This window comes from Schistocerca nitens, chromosome 4 (genome assembly GCF_023898315.1).
Source record: "Schistocerca nitens isolate TAMUIC-IGC-003100 chromosome 4, iqSchNite1.1, whole genome shotgun sequence".
NCBI lineage: Eukaryota > Metazoa > Arthropoda > Insecta > Orthoptera > Acrididae > Schistocerca > Schistocerca nitens.
Window position 1 is genome coordinate 407,673,008 of NC_064617.1, and position 21,128 is coordinate 407,694,135.

Consider the following 21,128-nt stretch of genomic DNA (forward strand, 5'->3'; position numbering starts at 1 on the left):
TCCACGACTTGGAGCGGCATGTTAGCAAAACAGAGGCGCACAGCTGCATATAAGTAGATGCCGGTTTTCTGTTGATCTCCTGGGTGGTGGGCCTAATTCTCACAGCTCATGCATGTATGTGAATTATCTGAATCTGTACTCAACTTCATTTTGGCCCTAAGCTCTTCTTTACCTTAAGTGCTTCGCTAGCAGCATGTGAGAGGAGTTTCCAAAACTGTTGAGAATTATATTACGTTCATTACGAGTTAAGCTTGACTGTCCAGTTTGGCAGTTTTGTCAGTCAAATATAGTGTAGCTAAAGGTATCTGCTGGTGTGGATGGCATCCTGACACCTCTCAGGCTTTCTGCAAAATGATATTGAATTGACACATCTGTGTCTCGTGTGTGTGTGTGGAAAGAGCATGATTTGGCTTTTTGGAAGGGCCCTAGGGGCATTACTTCCTTCTGATTTATTGAGTATCCAGGTTAATGGGGACATAGGCAATTGTGTCATGCTTGTGTAGAAATCTAAATGAATGTGAATCTTGAATGGATTATCAGATTATCCAGGAGAGGTAATAAAGTTGCTATGAAAACTGTAAAAATGTTCTGGTTTGGACGCAAGATGCAGATTACAAATATGCACACAATATTTTCCATTGTCCGTTTCTCATTACTTTGCAAACATTGACATGTTCATAGTTATTGAGTTCAAAGAATTGGTTGTCGGTAGCTCTTGGTGAATTTTGTGGATGAACATGCCCACACAGTGTAAAGTGCCAGAAACAGAGTTGCTTACCACATTGAGTGAACTTCATGAATGCCTGTAAGATGCAGTATTTCAAGCCACGTCACTTTTCCGAGTTGAAAGTGTATTCATGTGGTGTTTTAAACTTCGATGGTCTGTAATCATCAGTTCCAGTTAAAGTCCAGAAGTACTGAGCAAAGTCTGATGAGTTACAGAAATGATGGTTTAGAAAACTCATCAACAACGAAATTCAAAAATCATGATGATGGGATAAACTGATAGCTGTTAAGAACAGAATCTACTGTAGCACCACCTTGAACTGTCGAGAAAATAACATGTCACATGGTAGATGGTAAACTGTGCATTGAGAAAGGATGGCTATGACAGTATACATCATATTTTGAAGGATAGTTCCAGTATGAGTTCTACCATGATATATCCTGAGGTAACATACCAGAAAAAGATACTCCTTCATGGCAGATGGGAAGTAGGTCCATGAATAAGAACAAATTGAGCAGTTTTAGAAACTCCTCTAGTTTCGTTCTTTTTACCCTTAGCAGAAGATGTCGAAGCACCAAGAGTGCCGTCCACATTAACAAGTGATTTGTAAACCAACATTCGCCGGCGACGACGAAAATAGCGTTTACGCATCATTGTAAGAAGCAGTGCCTCAGTGGCTATTCACTCAAACCAAGTGAATGCGCTAGACAGAACAGTGTGCTATTTATAGCATCAGTCCTGGCGCACGCAGCGGATGTGGACTCTTATCAGCTTACGCAATCGCTCCGGAAGTGAATTTTTGAGCAACACACTCCTAATAATACTAGGTAGCGTGTTGCTGCAACACAATTTGAATCGCGCGCCAGAAACAGAACAACCAATCAGACACTGTGCTCGACATCTACTGAGGATCCCAGAGTGCCCCAGAGTGCCCCAGAGAGCTAAAACAATAAGAAGAATCGCTTCTCGGCTTTTGGCAAGATCAATGTGTAGTATTTGTGGCCCTTAAAAGGGCCGTTTATTGAGAACTGCTTTCAATGATTATATAGAGTACAATCACCCACAATGCGACAATCTTCCAAAAAAGAAGGAGCACTAGCCTTCACCCATAAGTGAATACTACAATCGGAATTTATCTTACAACGTCTACGACAAGACAAAGACAAACTCCCGTGCGGAAAAAGGTAGGAACCCTCACTAGCAATAATAATCTCAGAAACAGGCAACTTGAGCTAGATTTTGTGATTTCAGCACGTGTTGCCTCATTCACACTGTAAATTGACCTGTCGGTTCGTGGTAAATTACCAGCAACTTTGGGAACACCCGTCCATTTACATATATAACAGGTTGTATGGTATAAGAATGAGCTATTGCATAGTGTAACACTTTACACTTGATATTGGTCACATTGTAACTGGATTTGTTCTTGAGCACAAAATCACAAGTTTGTGGGAATTATAACTTTTGATTGATATTTTTATGCTGTCGTTTATTGTGCATTTAAAATTAGTTGCGACTTTTGATAGTTCCGCATAGGGTGAGGAGGGGAAAGTGTAGTTGCCAGCGCGTCAGTGGCTGGCAATAAAGCCACGCCTACCTTCCGTTGAGAACGTTAGCGGCTGCCATGCAAACATTCTGTGGCAGTTAAGAAACACCAATAATGAACAGAACAGTTAAATCAATGATCTTTTATACATATTCACAGTTATGGCGTAACTGGAGCGACCCCAAGGGAAGAATCGTCGCTGTCCTCTTCTTCGGATCTGGTACTGGCGCCGACTGCATTACCAGCTCTTCAATCTGGTCTTCCAGCAGTTCTTCATCGAATCCACGTCTCCTTACCTACCTTCTTCGTGTGGCTGACAACTCGAAACCAATCATGAGGGGTAACACTTGCAATGGCTTCTTTTGTCAGTGTTCCAACCTCACTGAGCGTAAATTTCTTATTGTTTTCTGCCACACTACCTTTCACCTGCGTCCATATGTTCTCAATAGGATTTAAATGTGCGTGATACGGAGGAAGCCTGATTACATTATGCACTTTATCGGTCGCCGGTTCGTCGAGCTGATAGCTTGGAGTTTTTGGCCTGTAAAGTGCTACAAGTTCCATTAACTCTGCCTTAGTCATGCCAGGTTCAACTTTATGCGATGGAACATTTCCCTGCACACAGAGCAACATATCCGCTTTCCTCCACTTCATTGTCGGAGCTTTATCTATCACAACGGAGTGGTATGGCGCATTGTCCATTACTATTGTAGTATTTGGAGGAATATTCTGCAGCAGAGCATCAGAAAACCACTCCATGCAAACTATAACATTCATTTCCTCATGAAAGTCGCCTTGCTTCCTGGAATGGAGCAGCAGTGAACAGTTTGGAATGAAACCACGAGCAAAGCATGGAGGACGATTATCCTGCCACCCTTGCCTATCGGTGCTTTCGTTATTCCTTGTGCTGTGCAATCCGTCCACCCCTTTGTCAACGTGTGACACTCAATAACCCACGTCTCGTCCAACCACACAATGTCTTCGGATGAAACATTCCTCACTGCATGCAGATATCTGCCTCTCCACGCCACTATGTCGCTTCTCGCCACGATAAATGTCTGAGACGAAAATTTTTCATGCCAGAAACCAAGCTCGTGTAAACAGTTTCGAAGTGACGACCTACTCCCAATGAACAGCTCTGCTTCTTTGAGGCTGCAAAGAAGTTTATTTAAGGTAGGATATTCCTTGCGCTGAGCGCCCATCTTTGTTACCTGTCTGTCATAACATTGTTTCTTGCCTGGAGTTTCTAATAAAGAATGACCTGGTGTTGCTTCTTCACTCACATCTTCCTTTCTTTCCTTCTCCTTGCCAATTCTCAGCACCATTGATCAATGAATGTTAAGTGCAGCAGCTGTTCTGTCCACCACTCTTGCAACATCTAAATTTGGACCACCGTTATTACACTCGAGTTGAAAATAACTGTGCACAGAGCACACAAATTCACGACCTTGGTCACGGATCGGAACTCCCTTTCCACAGCTCGCTATCTTCGCAGCAAGTGAACGTATTCTTGGATGACCTCTCTTACTGCGAATCTCGCGTACAGTCATGTCGCACTGTTATTAACAACGCAACGCCAACACAAAAACACTCGTTCACAACACGTGAGCACTGCAGAACACTTCAAGGACAAAAAATAACGCTTCACAAAGAGAGCTAACGAATGCAGAAGCAACTGAAGCGCGACACCACGTGGTACTGTTTACCCTCGGCATGGCAACAGGGGCTCTTTACCAGCCAAACTCCTGGCAGCTAGGTAGGGACAACCGGCTCGCCATTGGTGTTACCTGGGCAACGGCATCATGTCCCCTCTGGCGAGGCAAACATCAAAAGTCGCAACTAATTTTAAACACACTACAATAAACAACACTTGTGATTGGAATAACAGCCTTCTACATGCCCATCCATCATATCTATTGATACTTTGATTGATATATTGTTATTGATACTTTGATAGGTCTATTGATCTATAGCTAGACCCTCCATTTACCAGATCATAGGCATTTGCATGCATGTCCAAGTGTAGTATTGGGCTGAGTGCTTTAGCTGGCCCTTTCACTTCCATCTCAGAAAACCGGGCCAGTATAGCACTTAAGGTCGATTTAGGGAACTACTCGGTAATTGACGTGCTCCGCGTTATCACGCTATTTTCCCCTCAAAGATAATGAAGACTTGTCTTTTCAGTACCAGAAAGCACACATTGGGGGGCACCGCACTGCACCGCACCGCACTGCATTTAATGGCGGGATACCATGCATCATTGACTACTCGGAGGAGCTCCGTTTCCACGACAGGAGGGCACCCCCTTAGAAAATCCGACAGGTTTGTGGTACCCTCCTGCTGGATTCTCGATCCTTGGAACAAGACTCGCTCTTCAAAGGCGTCTGCAATCACTGAGTATTATAACTGCGGTATGGTGTCACTGACCTGATGTCCTTCACTAAAAGAACAGGAGAGGGAACTGACGCTAGACCCAGGATCATCTCTATTACTAATACTACTGCTACTACTACAGGGTGATGATGTCCATCCTGTCAATGATGAAGTCGGCGAGATGTGCAGGGATATGTGCAAAGGTACACATACCTTCCGTTGGTGGCGATGATTCTGACGAGGCTGAGAGGTAGAAGAGGCAGCACTACGACATCAGGCCAGTGGGAACAGCCTGGCTGAGGCGACAGTTCCTGATGATGCTGCTGCTGCTGTGGGCCTGACCCGGTAGCCTGAGGGGTGGTAGTTCCTTGCTTGACACAAAGACGTGGTGCTGGAGTGGCTGTGGCAGCGGCAGAGGACCCCTTCTTAAAGTTATTTCGCTGCTCCCTGGTACCCGAGTCACGGCGTATTGTGTGAATTGTCCCCCTGACGCACCTGCTGTAGAATAATAAAAAAAAGTTTAGTGCAACGTTCTAGACATTAGTTGCTGCTGCTGCTGCAAAGAAAGAAGGAACACTGATCATTTGTAAATGGAGTGAGTAATTACCTTTCACGCTCTGGGTCCATGGCATGAACATTTCATCGACATTGCCAAGTATCTCTACCACCTCTTCAGGAAACTCATCCTCTGCTAGGGTGAGGTCATGCTGCTTTTGCGGCTCTTCATCTATGGCCCATTCCGGAAGAAGAAAAACCTTCTATACTACAGACGCAAACAAACAAACAATCAAAGAAAATTAGAATTTTTTTTTCCACTTACAGGACAGCTCTGCTGTATTGTAGTATTGTTGCCATAACAAGACGAAACAATTTTTTTGTATATGATTGCGTGGTGTCTGTTTCTTCAAAAGAACAGACACAAGCGAATCCTGCAGCTATAAAACACTGTGTGTAAATGGAAGGGGGATCACTGCTATTAGCTGCAATGGGACATTAAGCAAAATCAGTGGCTGGGCGATAGATCTTTCGTCATTGCGGATGTGCAAAAGGCATCCGACCAGTGGGAATCTCTGAGTAGTGGACAGGGACTATGGGTAGGTGACTCTCGTTGAGAATGTGGATCAGCTGTGAGGCTTACTGACATAGTCTGTGCACTTGCGATAATGCTGTGTCCCGGATAGTACAGTCATTAGCGCATTTGCTTAGCAAGCAGGAAATCCTGGGTTCGAATCCCAGTCCACTACACATTTTCGCTCGTTGCCACTGATTCCGCCTAATTATCCTGTTGCAGCTGATAGCAGTGATCCCTCTTCCACCTACATAATTTTTTTGAATTACGTAGCTACTACTACATAGATATGTCTTCCTTTCCTATTCTGTTGGCGCTGTGTATTCGCCGGTGGAGGCTGTTCCACAGCGTGTGGCTGCTGCATTTTTTCAGCCTCCAGCATTGCCTCCAACTCGAGCTTCATTTTCACCATGTGAGCTATAACAAGTACATGTATGAGCTAAGAAATAAACCAACGATACAAAATATTACACTATTACTTCTACATTATTTTTTTAATAGTCACGTGGCAGCTCTAGTTTCAGGCTTTCACAGGCGACTGGGCATCGACAGGGAGAGTTTTCTGTGGCCCAGACTCCTGCTCCTCCTGGAATTGCGCTGTAAAACAAGATAAAGAAACTGAATTACCGACGAGAATGTTTTAAGATACTAATTTTTCCCCAATTTCAACACTATAACCACATATTTCCAAAAATAAATTAATTTCTTACGTGGCAGTTCATATTCTTCTTCTTCTACAAGTCTATGTCGTTTGTGGCTCACGTTGTGGAGAAGGCGAACCCGCCCTACAGTGTATAAAGCAATAGACAATATTGTTATCGAGACCAAGAACTTTGTAGGTGTACAAGTTATCCTGCATGGTCCATCACTCCACCACATTAGAGTGCTTGATGGCAACGTTGATGCTGGGCAAGACGCTTCATCTTAAACAACAAACGGATGCACACACAACTAAAAGAACGACCACACTGGAAAACTGACGCTGGCGGAATGATACTGGGAGTAGAGGGGAGAGGACACGCTAGTAGAGGACACACTGATTTGACAGGAACCAATGATTTGACAGGAACCAATGAGGAGGGGCGGTTGATGGGAAGTCGTGAACAGCATTTTCAGGAGCCAATAGGAGTGTAGCAATCCATCCCCACCTACCGATGAATGTTGTTATGAGCAAATCAGGACAAGTTGGTGCTGTCTGCCTCGTGGATTCGGCGGGAGAACCCCGCTTTTTGTCGGCACTTCACTCTGTGGCGAGTTGCGGCCAGTGATGGACGCACCGTCCCTTTGCGGGTTCCAAGTTACGATTTGCATCATGTAGCAAACTACTGTGATAGTCGAATAAACAATATTTCTTGCGTAATGTAGGATCGCTTTCTGAGTATGGATGCAGTGTATTTGCGGGTATTTTTCTCAAGTGTATTTTGCCATGATGTATTTCCATTCCACATGCACGTGGGAAGAAAGTGCAGAGTTTTGTGTGCGAGTATATTTGAAACAATTTTTTTTAAAAACAATATTTGCGAATGTATTCAGGCGTTAAACACTTTACGTAATTTGTTTATGCACGCATATATTCCAGGGTAAGGGAGAAAGACTGAGAGGTTTAAAAAGTGTACCATAATCTTTTTTTAGAATCTGTGTTCAAGCGTGGCAGTACACACTGCAAAATTGAAGCAAACAGCTGTGCAGCGATCCTTTTGAATGTGTATTTACAGACATATTCAATACAGAATGAGATTGTCACTCGGCAGCGGAGTGTGCGCTGATATGAAACTTCCTGGCAAATTAAAACTGTGTGCCGGACCGAGACTCGAACTCCGGACCTTTGCCTTTTGTGGGCAAGTGCTCTACCAATTGAGCTACCCAAGCATGACTCTCTCCCCGTCCTCACAGCTTTCTTCGAAGGTTTGGAAGGTAGGAGACGAGGTATTGGCAGAAGTAAAGTTGTGAGGACGGGGTGTGAGTCGTGCTTGGGTAGCTCAGCTGGTAGAGCACTTGCCCGCGAAAGGCAAAGGTCCCGAGTTCGAGTCTCGGTCCGGCACACAGTTTTAATTTGCCAGGAAGTTTCATATTCAATACGATTTACTACCTCCAGAAGCAGCTCGTGCACAAAGACAAGGTTATTTCTTACCAAAGCGCGCGAAGTGAGTCAGGGATGGTTTCACAAGTGTGCCACGATCCCTTTTTCAGAGTCTGTGTTCAAGTGTAGTGGTACACACCACAAAATTGAAGCAAAATACTGTGCAGCGATCTTTTGAAAGTGTATTTAGAGACATGTTCAGTTGGATTTAGTAACTCCTGAAGCAGCTTGTGCTCAAATATAAGGGTATTTCCCACAAAAGCGCACGAAATGTCTCAAGACACTTTCGTAAGTGTGCCGCGATCTTTTTAGAGTCTGTATTCAAGTGTGGCAATGGTTGTATTCCTCAGAATAAAACGCGTAATTGCATCACAAATTGTTTACATATTCTAGCGTCATCTGCAAAGCTCTCTCTCTCTCTCTCTTTGTGCAGTGGTACACTTAGTTCCTGTGACATCTTCAAGTTATGTATGTGACAGTATTCCGTGCAAGGGGTGTGCGTGCGCTGGGGATGGGAAGGAGCCTGCGGGTATTTCCAATGCGACAGGAAGTATGTCGCAACCCCTGCAGCTACCGCATGGCGGTATCGTGAATCCAGCGCATTGCCTCTCTTCCAGTGGGGCATGGAGACTCGGGGGTGAACGCCTTGCCACTTGTGCTTTGGAATACTGGCTGGACTTTTATCGAATGACCTACAGTTACTTCACACACAGTTATCAGCATGAGTTGCGATGTGTAACTTAGCCCCATCCTGAGGCATCTTCGTTATTTGATGAAGCGTATTCGTCTTTACCAAATATCATTGCTTTCCAAAAATCGTGCAGGTAGCTATCGACATAAGCCTCACCTGCATGATTACAGCTGATATATCCGTTAACTCCTCGTTCTCCAGAACGGACATCTCATCCATTGAACACAGTAAACAATTACATCTGTCCTCCCAGTCCAGCACCTAGACACAGACTCAGACCTCTTTGCCGCAATTTTTTCCACAGACTTCCATCTTGGATTACTTCATGGGACAGAGGAGGTGGAGGGCCAACAGCGCCTCTGGTGGCGGCGTTGTGAACTAGGTCAGTTGGACTCAGGACCTCATGGTGAACACACCAGATGGAGCTACTGTCTATGATAACTCAAATTGTTTAAATAAACAATGCACACACAATAAAGACTTACTTCATCCTATCCAGCACCACAACACAGATTTAGTCCTTTTCCCGCAATTTCCAGATAGGGGATGGGACAGGAGGTTGGGGAGGGGAGGGGGCGGTGGGAGGGGTGGGGGTGGGGTTAGGTTAGTCAAGGTATCCCAATTGACCTACTTTCTCGCCAAAATTTGAACTTCCCACGATGACGTCACTGTGACACTGCCACATCTATGGCCGCCATCGTGGATCCACCATCTTGAATAAATTGAGCAACAATGCAGAGTGGGGCCATGCCCACTTTGCACTACTACTCAGAGCCCCCAAGCCTATTATGATTTCCACTCATCTCCATTTTTTCTTTCTTTTTATTTCCACAACCTCCTGTGTCTTTTGCTCCCACTGCCTCTATCTGCATCCATGTCTGCATCTTTCTCTTTCACTGCTACTGTCGTATCTTAAAAATGTTACTGGAAATATTTTACTGAATTTGTAGTCTTACCTGCCTTATATACTTATGGGTATTCATTTTAAGTACTTTTCAGAACTAGCATTAAGACCTTTTTTAGCCCATACTTTGTCACTGGAGTACCATTCTGGGCATATTTGTATAGGCATGATGTTCACTACCTCAGTTAAAGTTACATTTACGCCTCAGATCGCCATTTAGGTGCTTATTTACGTGCATCCATCTTTGAACCTCTGGATCTCGGTAACGGATAATGGTAACGGAAAAAGTTTCGAGGTCCTCCGAGAACATCATTTTAAGAACATATGGTAAACATTTCAACGATTTGCCATGAATATAAATTACAGAAGTGGTCGTCCTCACAAATGGTATTTTTGGTGCTCAAAGATCATGGTTTTTCGTGTGAATCTTGATAAATGATACAGATTTTCGAAAACGGAAAAATGAAGTTTCTACAGGAATGTCTAACGAATATACAGTTCAAATTTGACCTCATCGTAGCGACTGTTTATTTAGATAAATGCGGCCAACAGCGCAAAAAGTTTAAAAACAGATTTTTGCAGTATCCTGTGTAAGTACAGTAACTTTGAACATCTGGATCTCAGTAACGGATAATGCTATCGGGAAAAGTTTCGAAGTTCCCAGAGAATATCATCTTATGAACATATGGTAAAAATTTAGACAATCTGCCATGAATAAAAATTGTAGAAGTAGCCATTCTCACAACTAGGACTTCTGGTTTTTGGGGTTTTCTTAGGAACCACCCACGAGCAAAGTCACTCCATGTCTACCCTAGACCACACGTAATGCAAAAGATCCAATCGATTTGCTCAATTTGCGCGGGTTGGAGGAAGTGTGTAAATGTTGATCCTATAGTGTAGGATAGGTATACAAATGGTAGCTTGGACAAGGGCATCTGTAACTGTTGACTTGCTATATCTGTCATCAACAGCACCAGAGATATGACCCCTCGAAAAATTTCTCGGACGCGGTTTCTGTGTTTTGTCGTGCACGGATCGATAGTTATCATTAATTTTCTGGTTTATCTTTGGTTTGTGGAAATCAGTGTAGTTATGCGTACTAATTCCTTAAACTGCTATGCACTGTTGTCCAATGGGTACAGAGAGCAGCTTATAAATGTTAATTTTGTCTCTGTATGTGATGATAGTGTATTCGGAAAACACTCAAATTCTGAGAAGTAATTTTACAACTTTGCTCGCACAATTCTAAGTAAAAATGCGGTGAAAAAATAAAATACCGCAAGTTTTGTTACTGACAATGTAGTTGAAACAAAACTGTTTGGGAATTTTCTTTGCAACTGCTTGAAAGTATTTTTCCAACAGCTTGACTATAGCCTGAAATGAGACAGATTATAGCTATTGCATAATTCGTAAATTGTTTCTTTTTATAATCTCTGATCAGAGATCCTACGAATCCTTCCAAGTTTCGGCTGACAGCAACAACAAAATTTACTAGTGACAATTTCTTGCATACCAGGGACTCTGACAAAATGTCATGCAAATGTGCACATTTCAGGTACTGTAAACAGACACTTATGGGTGTTCTTTCTTTGACTGTTCCTTTAACAACAGCTAGTAACACTGTGTACCGCTCGCTAGAAATGTTCTTTGTTAGACTTATTTTTCAGCGTATTAAAAGACTGTTCCCTTTGAAGTGCATCACAGTCACTTGCTAAATTTAAGTGCAGTGGTAGACGTAAACGGTATGTTGCAGGGTTTATTAATGTCTTCGTGTCTTTTCTCAGGTGACTGAAGTAACTTTTTGCGTTATGAAGGATTCTGTCGGTACTACAACAATCCAGAGGGGTCCACTGTTTAAATTTCTCACTCGCGTTGATGTTGTTTCAGGGACGTGGAAACCAATTTCTCAGTGGTATGGATATCGTTATAGGGCACTGTAAGTCATCTTCTGTAGTTTTGTGGCTGTAGACCGAAAGTATTATTATTTCCTATATACTAGGCGGTGAAGTTTAGTTTCTGTTGTTTACTTGTTCAGTGGTCGTAATTGTGATTCTCACTATGATGTGGAACGAGTGCTACAGAAACAGAAGTAACATCAGATGCGTCATTGGAGCCATAGAGGGACCAGAAATGTTTTCAGTACACATAAAATATTTATCAGATACGACCAGCAGTATTTTAAGACTGTTCGCTGGCGAACCTCTAATCTTCAGGAGAGGATTTCCACTGGACAATGAAAGCCTTTTATACAGAATTTCAATTTGAGCAGTCTTTAAACGCGAATGAAAGCAAGGTGATATCTATAAAAAAAAAGGAGAAACAAGCTGTTAGTATGTGACCAGTAAACCACCAAGAATCGAACTCCCCTGTATAAAACAGCTTCAAACTTCTGATCACTACACAAATGAGTTAATGTATTAAAACATTTGACGTTAAGCATGTAAGGGATATAAGGCTCAGAAAAGGACTGAAACTATGGATAAAGTTTGTAGGAAGTCTAAGTGCTCTCATTCCCAAATACTGGATGAGTATAGTGTGGGTAGTTTGCCCTCCGTTTGAAGCAGAATCTAGTTTTTCATAGATCTCAATGTTTATGATGTAATGTCTTCCGATCGAAGTGTCGTACAAAGATATAATTTCGCTGGAATATTCAGTGATGCATGTGTGGATGCTGTCTGGAAAACGTGCTGCGAAAAGAGTTAGAAATAAAGAAGTTATAAATTAAAATGTTATGCCTGATGCAGTAGTTTTGTTGCATGAACAGCGAAAATTCAGTAATCGATAAACTTTTATCGTTTCTTAATTTTATTGGGGGTGTCATCGAGGAATAGTTTCGTAATGGCTTGAAATTATGTGTAAAGTTTGGTGGAAGTCACCAAGTACTCTCATTTTCAAATACTGTGTGAATAAAGTCCAGGTATTTGGGCGCCGCCAGCTACACTTCGTCAGGACATACAAGCAGTTTCTAACTGTAATACTTGCGTTACTATGTTCAGTCTTTAACATAATATTGCACCTATTAAAGAGTAGAATAGAACAGCAATTTAAATTTTTAAATTAGGTCAAAAATTTTATAAAATATTGAAAATCAAAATTTTGTTTCCCCTGAAAATCGTCAATCTGCAACTGGGACTGTGTGCCATGAAACAGGTTAGCCGTTTACTAATATAGATTGCAAGATGAATTATTGTTAACGTTAGGTGTAATCTTAAAAAGCGGTGTGAAGTGGAAGGAACATGTGAAATTAATAGTAGGAAACGCTGATGGAAGGCAAAGTTGTTGGAGGATTCTGTAAATATGCAGCGCAGATGCACCCCGTACGAGAAGCTATTGCGACGTATTCTAGTGTCCTGTTCAAGCAAATACAGTCCTTATCAAGTAGTCATTGCGGCAAACATCGAAGAAATTCAGAGTTGCGCTGCAATTATTGTAACAGGTCCGTACAACGTATGAAAGTGTACAGCGGTGGCTACGGGCTTCGAATATAAAAGAGTATTTTTGGAATAAACATTGTTGATTAAACTTTTGGAAGCGGTATTCACTGTAGAATGTGCCATGGTACGTGAAAATCTAATAGGCAAGCCAGTCCTCGCCGACAAGACGCCATTGCCCAGAGTCCCAGGACAACACAGGAATCACAAGGTTTTGCTAACCAGTCGTGGCGAAGTCACTTCTAGGAATATTTATCGCATCTACCAGAAAAAATTATGCTTTTTGGCCCTGGTACATAAATATATGAGTGTCGTTTAAGTTGTGGTTCTTGGAATTTTCGCGGCTCAGTGAGTATTCCATTTCGGGCTTGCAGCCTGATGACTTCGACATTGCCACGATATTTCGTCTGATAACCGTAGACTGTCGTGAGGTTGAATGGTTGTCAGCCGAAGTATCGTGCCAAGATGTTGACGTCAACCAGCTGCAAGCAAGTAATCTCATACGATATTGTTTTATTTGATCAATCTGATCGTGTTACTAGCAACAGAGTAGAGAAATAGAACGAGACAATCAAAATAGCAGAATGTAACACACGTTACGATGTTAGGCAGGAGAATTTAGTCTGAGGTTTACGCAGCTTCCCAGTTATCCTTCCTCTTTATACATCGACCCTTTGGAAAGACAAGGAGTCAACTGACACTTGATTCGTTTCGCGTAAATTGATGTCAAAGTTTCACTAGCTCATTATTCACTTGTTTCTCCACCGACAGTATTGATTTTTAGGCCTGTGTACCTCTACCGGTAAAAATAGAACTGTTATAAAATCGCTTTGCTGTTCTTCTGCCTGTCTGTCCGACTGCTAAGAACAATTTTTTTCAGGAATAGGCAGATGTATCAAGTTGAAATTTGTGTCAAATACTAAGGTCTACGATCCTTGACGGTGTGAAATATTTATGCCGGGAAGTCAATGCAATAAAAAGATACGACCATTTATGTCACAAATTTTAATACTCTCAAACTCATTAATAAAAACCTGTAGAATACATCCCACTGGCCTAGAATCATGAAATTTGGCAAGAAGCAAGGTTTCACAGTAAAAGTAAAGGAAGAAATTCGAATATGGTTAATTTATAATTATACCACACGAAAAAGGTATTTTCTTCTTCGACTGTTATCCGATTTTCTGCCTGTCCAGCGGTTAAGGCCGCTTTTTATCAGGAACGGGAATACGTATCAAATTGGAGTTTATGTTACATATTGAGGTCTATGGTTTCTTGGCGGTGTAAAAACTTTAAGCTTCGAAGAAAATGTAACTAAAAGACAGGGCTATTTATGTCACATATTTTGATACTCGCAAAGTCACTTATCGAAACATACAGGATACATCCCGTTGACCTAGAATCCTGAAATTTGGCAAGAAGCAAGGTTAACCAGTACAGGTAAGGTAAAAAAATCCAAAAAATGTTAAATTATAGCTGTGTTACATAATAATATCTTTTTAGCATTAGAACTTACACTGCATTCATCAGCCGACAAGAGCATAATAGAAAAATATTCCTGCATGCAAACTTAAATGTAAGCTGTAGTCCTGTTTCACTAAGCAAATAAAAAACATTTTTAAAAATCTTTTATATCTATATGCATAAACTGAGGCCCCCTGCTCGATTCTTTTTATATGTCCTGGTTAATTATCAGGGACTACTGTAGAGATTATTATAGGGCTTGGAATTACCGGGACCGATATGTTGCAGGGTATGGATAACGATAACAGGCTAAAATCGTCGAGATTCTCGATTTCCGGGACAGATGAACTGTCTATAAACGTAATTAAATTTGTACGGTACCCTCAGTGCGCGAGCGCTACTTGCACTTGGCCCATTATTGATTCGTGATAGTTAACGCATGTCACAATGAACTGTAAAGAACATTTTTAAAAAACAACGTAATGGAAGTGCAACATAACTGTGTTACTCTTCCCCCTACCTCATTCTTTGTAAAACTGCTGCTTCAAACAACCTCTAAAAACTACAAGAAATTTGTGTCTGGTTACGGTATTCAAGTTCTCATACTTTTTCACGTGTCACTTACCTCTATACTTGTTGCTTCAGTCAATTTATAAAATAAATTTCCTTTTTCTTGTTTATTTTTCTCCAAAAATTAACTATTTACATGGTAGGTATCTCCCTCCGTTTAAATCCTAATGTTTGTTAGGACGATAAGGTATGATTAATGGAAACTTATAATTATACAAATATTCAACTTAATTTATTATTACTTACAAGAAAAATAATTCAGCAATAATCTGTTAAACAAAACCCTGTCATTCCAACGAATCAAACAAAGTGGTATCAATTGTAACTTCGGAGTTATTTTAACTCGGCTATTTCTCCACAGTCTGCAGAATCAGTACGTTCTACTTGTAACAGAAGTCAAATAGAACCTTGTCACATTAACAAGTCATTGTCTTCGATTTTGTCAGTGGGAACATCGTCTTTAAAGGATTAATTTGTTGTATGGAGATCTATGTCCTCGCGTTTAGGAAAATTACACGTACTTCGTTCATTTTTTGTAACCTAGAATATTTATGATCAATATCCTCTTTCCCATTAACTTTTTGCACTTCGACGTCCTTTCTCCGTGCAAAGGGCGAAGAATATTCTTAAATTCCATATTGCAGTCATATGGGGACTGAGGACCTCAGAAAAAATGGTTCAAATAGCTCTGAGAACTATGGGACTTAACATCTGAGGTCATCAGTACCCTAGAACTTAGAACTACTTAAACCTAACTAACCTAAGGACATCACACACATCCATGCCCGAGGCAGGATTCGAAACTGCGACCTTAGCGGTCGCGCGGTTCCAGACTGACCTCGGAAGTCCCATAGTGCTCAGAGCCATTTTTTTGCAGTCATCCACTTAGGTAATGGAGATGTCAGACTTCGTTCAGCAATCACAGTGATACAATCGTCTCCAGAATGAATTTTCACTCTGTAGTGAAGTATGTGCTGATTTGAAACTTCCTGGCAGATTAAGACTTTGCGCCGGGCCGGGAATATATATTTTTCGTGACGAATTTTCTGTCGAATAAGCTATTTAGGTGCGACTCACGACCCATTCTCACAACTTTACTGCAGTCAGTATCTCTCTTACATTTTCAAAACTTGACACAAGTAGTCTTGTTATCGATTCAGTCATGATCTGCGATTTCTTTTGCATTCGGCTGTTTGATCTTTCACACTGTTAATGTTTTTGTATTTGAATTCATTGTAACCTGCTACGTTTGGTTGCAAGCATAACATGAATGATTTTTTAATTGGTGCCTACCTTGTCACACAGCTGTCTGAAATTCGCCCATTTATGACTGTTGAACAGTTCTGTTACCTGCACCATGTATGCCCGTTAGGGACCATGTGAATAAGAAAACAGAAATTCGGGCGCGTATGGAATCTCCTTCCACGGCGGGATTACTGAAGAATGGGATACAAACAGTCGGCTTTTATCAATGACGTCCGAAGTTAACACAGAAGATGGGTTGCACAGATCTAACAGCAAAGACGAATGTACAAAGGAACGCAGGACAGAGAAGGCAGACATATTTCGAAGATAATGTTAAGCACATGGTGATTATAATTACAGTTAAACTTTTAAACCGCTGTAGAAATAACACCACTGGTCAGAATGACCTCAAATTGCAACGGAATATTATCGAAGAAGGGGGAAAACGTATGAAAAGAAAAACATATAGTTACAAAAAGTGCCGCGAGGAATCAGCCGAGCGGTCTCAGGCGCTGCAGTCGTGGACTGTGCGGCTGGTCCCGGCGAAGTTTCGAGTCCTCCCTCGGGCGTGGGAGTGTGTGTTTCTCCTTAGGATAATTTAGGTTAAGTGGTGTGTAAGCTTAGGGACTGATGACCTTAGCAGTTAAGTCCCATAAGATTTCACACACATTTGAACATTTGTTACAAAAAGTAGCAATAGATTGCTCTTTAAGCATCATAATTTAGTAGTGGTCGACTACAAATGACAAATGAAACATACAACAATACCTAAGGTGTACGTTTGATGTTAAAAAACTGTACTACTCAGTGTGCATGTGTGCATGGGTGTACAGGTGTGATACTGTTAGTTACGTAGCCCATCCACCATGATAAGGTCACATCACATCAGATGGGGAAAATCGGTTTTTAGCTGTCCCGAGGTCACAAAACGTATAAAAAAATCACATCGGTATTTAATTGTCCTGACGCCAAAAACCGCATAAAAGGCATCAATCACATCGGTTTTTAATTGTGCTGAGGCCAAAAACCGCATAAAAAGCAACAATCACATCGGTATTTAACTGTCCTTAGGCCAAAAACAGCATAAAAAGCCTCAATCAAAATCAAATCGGATTATTAATTTCCGTGTGACTGGCGCAAAACATATTCAATATGCTGTCCACCGTTTTCTGCAACATGTAGAAATCGAGAAACAGCGTGTTCCACAACTGATAGAAGTGTTTTCGGGTCATGTTCAGAATGTGTTGCGCAATGCGTGCCTTCAATGCAGCTAAGTTTGCAGTCGGAACACTGAACACAACATCTTTCAGATAGCCCCACAGCCAGAAGTCACACGCAGTCAGAAGTCACACGGATTAAGATCAGATGATCAGGACGGTTAGGCTGCAGGGAAATGGCTGCTGATAATTCTAGCATTTCCGAAATAGCGCTTCAGCAGCTGCTTAACTGGATTTGAAATGTGCGGAGGTGCGCCATTTTGCATAAAAATGATCCCTTCCATACATCCACGCTGTTGGAGAGCTGGAATGACGTGGTCGCGCAAAACACACTCGTAACGCTTTATCAGTGACGGTAAAGGTAGCAGCACTGGAAGCACCTATCTCTTCGAAAAAATATGGCCCTATGATAAATGATGCCTTAAACCAGCACCACACAGTGACCTTATCAGGATGAAGTGGTACTGGTTGATTTGCGTGTTGTATTTCCGTTGTCCATATTCGACAATTATGTGTATTGACATATTCTGTCAGATGAAAGTGGGCTTCACCTGTCCACAAAATCTTCCACGGCTAATTGTTGTCCACTACCATGCGAGCAAGAACTTTTAAAGCAAAGGTCTCTCTTGCTGGCAGGTCAACGGGAAGCAACTCGTGCACATTGGTAATTTTGAATGGGTAGCAAAGAAGGATGTTTCATTGGATTTTACTCACCGTGCTCACGGGAATGTCTAATGTTCGGGCAATTCTCCACGCACTACACGTTTGCACACCACCACTCGTCTCCTCCTGTATTGCTGTGGCCACTGCTTCCACTGACGTCGAATCAATTCGTTTCCTCCCTCTACCAGGTTTCACACCAAAAGAACCCGTCTTTTCGAATTTCTGAATCATTTTCTCCAGACCTGCAGCAGTCATCGGACCATCGCTTTTTTTCAAACCCTTCAGTGTCTGGAACTTCTGCAGAGCGACGTGTGCACAGTCATCATTCTTGTAATACAGCTTTACAAGCAAAGCGCGATCCTGCATTGAGACATTCATGGCGAACGTCGCAGACGCGAAAAGAGGAAAAGCCGTGTACCCGGCGCGTTTATACCAACTTCAGTGGGTCGTGCGCATGAGAGATGTTTTCATTAACGTATTGTGACACATAAAGAGCCATCAGTTGATCAATTTTCACATTCCGATAATATTCTCTTGCAATTTGACGTCATTCTGGCCAGTGGCGTTATTTCTATAGCGTTTTGAAAGTTTAATTATAATCAACGAGGCTTATTCAGCAAACACTAACAAACGCCCGATCACAAATTAAATTTTTAGGAGAACTGTCAGAGCCCTTTGAAATCAAAATAAATTTGAGACAAGGAGGCAGTCTCTCTCCTATCTTGTTCAACGGTGTTTTAGCAAAAGTTATCAGGGAATGGTGAAAAGAAATTAGTTAGTTCAACTTTCAAATGGAAACAGGTTAGGCCGCAAACAGTCTGGGCTTACATTTGAATGCCTCGCGTTTGCAAATGATATAGTGTTTTTTGCAGAGCATCTTCAAATTGCAACAAAACAGATTGAAGTCCTCAAAGAAACAGCAGTGAAAGCAGTATCGTAAATATCTTTTGAGAAGACAGAATATATGAACATAAATGCCACTGATCCAGGCCGCCCGGAGTGGCTGTGCGGTTCTAGGCGCTACAGTCTGGAGCCGAGCGACCGCTCCGGTCGCAGGTTCGAATCCTGCCTCGGGCATGGATGTGTGTGATGTCCTTAGGTTAGTTAGGTTTAATTAGTTCTAAGTTCTAGACTACTGATGACCTCAGAAGTTAAGTCGCATAGTGCTCAGAGCCATTTGAACCATTTGAACCACTGATCCAGTCTGGACAATGAGGACCAAGTGTGGCGACATCAGAAGAGTTCAGAAGTCCAAGTACCTAGGAGAGATTTTGATTCCAAACAACAATGAAAAGACGGTAATTGAAGAACGGGCAAGAAAAATGGAAACAGCATTCAGATTGTGTCAGAACACATACAAATCTAAATAACTCTCATACCAGGTCAAATTCCAACACTACAGCACAGTCGTCAAACCTGGATGTTAATATGCATCGGAGACAATAGCCAGGACGGGACTTTCAGACTTGGAAAAGAAAGAAAGGAAATTCCTTAGAAAGATTCTTGGGCCCAGAAAAAATCTAATTAATTTACGTTCCGTCTAAGATCAAATCAGGAACTTTATCAACGATTTGAAAATATCACCACCACGATGAAGAAAAGAAGACTGTCTTTCTATGGGCATATTAAAAGAATGGAATCAGAGATGCTCGCCAACAAGATTCTTCTCTACCAGGAGAACAGGAAGACAAAAGTTCCATGAGTGAAAGAAATGCAGTGGAATATACAAAAATGCGGGATCATGGCAGAAGAAATCGTGAACAGGCAGATATTTAGGAAAAAACGAGGAAGAACAGAGTATTCTCGGCAGAAGAACGTGCACAAGTGAGCCAACGGATGAAGGAGTACTGGCGAAAGAGGATGGAAGAGAGGGAAGTTGTGTAAACTTAGCCCATTGATGGCTGTAACGAAAATAAATAAAGAAATAAATATAATCACCCTGTACATCGCTTCTTTGTGTCCTAGTACCCTATTCTTCAATTGATCTATGTAACTCAACTAAGGAATGGGATACCAGTGCAAAATAGAAAAAAAATGGGACAGAAGGAAAGTTACCATACGATACCTCAGTTGACATGTATGAGTTGTATCCCGAACTTCAGCCGATCTGTATAGGTTAACTGCAGTGCAGGATACAAATTTAACTTATGTCGACATCTAAGCCGGGCCCAGAACGAACACGCCCCACTGATTAACGTCGAAGACTGGTGTGCCGGTCAGCCTGAACGTGGTTTATGGACTGTTTCCCACATCCGATTAGGTGATTACGGGGCTGGTACCCACGTTCCGCCTCAGTAACACGATTTGTAAACATTTACAAAACGTCCGCACACTTTCGCATGGAATAACAGTAGGCACAGTCAGTTTAAGTACACGAATTCCTTCGGGGAGGGGGATGGGGGTGAGAGGGTGGGCCAGGAGGTGTATCCGACCACCCTGCAGTACTAACATTACTAAATCCAATAATGAGCATGCCGATCGCATGAAGAAGTAGGTAAATGTAGAGACTCGTTTTCTCCACATGCGACTGAATTACAGTGGAAAAGACTAATAGCAGTAAAATTCAGGTAACGATGATGGAGGTGGATAGCGGTCACGTACTCTTCTCTTCAAAGCAGACCGCAATATCTCAGTAACATTGAGATCTGGTGACTGTGGTGGGCAGGGGAGGCTCATACTGAAAAAACCAGTCCTGGGCGATGCGAGCTGTATGAACAGGGGCCCAGCCCTCTAGGAACCCAGCGTCACAATTGCGGAACAAACATTGTGCCACAAGACGGAACTGATCGGCCAAAATTGTCACGTAATCCTTGACAGCAATGCGACTCTGTGTAGTAAGAGCATGGGGCCCGTGGAATATCACGAAGCCGCGCGGGATTAGCCGAGCGGTCTGGGGCGCTGGCAGTCATAGACTGAGCGGCTGATCGCGGCGGATTTTCGAGTCCTCCCTCGGGCATGGGTGTGTGTGTTTATCCTTAGGATAATTTAGGTTAAGTAGTGTGTAAGCTTAGGGACTGAAGACCTTAGCAGTTAAGTCCCATAAGATTTCACACATATTTGAACATATTTGAATATCACGATACGGTTGCTCATATCATCACCGAATCCCCGCCATATTTCACTCTTGGTACATGAACTCGACCAGAAG

General features: G+C 42.1%; 1 protein-coding gene across 1 annotated transcript in view; it reads left to right on the forward strand.

The window, feature by feature from the left end:
- The first annotated feature begins 19,721 nt into the window (after nt 1–19,721).
- Nucleotides 19,722–21,128, forward strand: part of LOC126252345 (phosphoglucomutase-like protein 5) — a 126,904-nt gene continuing 125,497 nt past the window's right edge. Inside the window, exon 1 of the mRNA XM_049953234.1 lies at nt 19,722–19,804. Coding sequence (XP_049809191.1) covers nt 19,722–19,804 — 83 coding nt within the window. The remainder of the gene's footprint in view (nt 19,805–21,128) is intronic.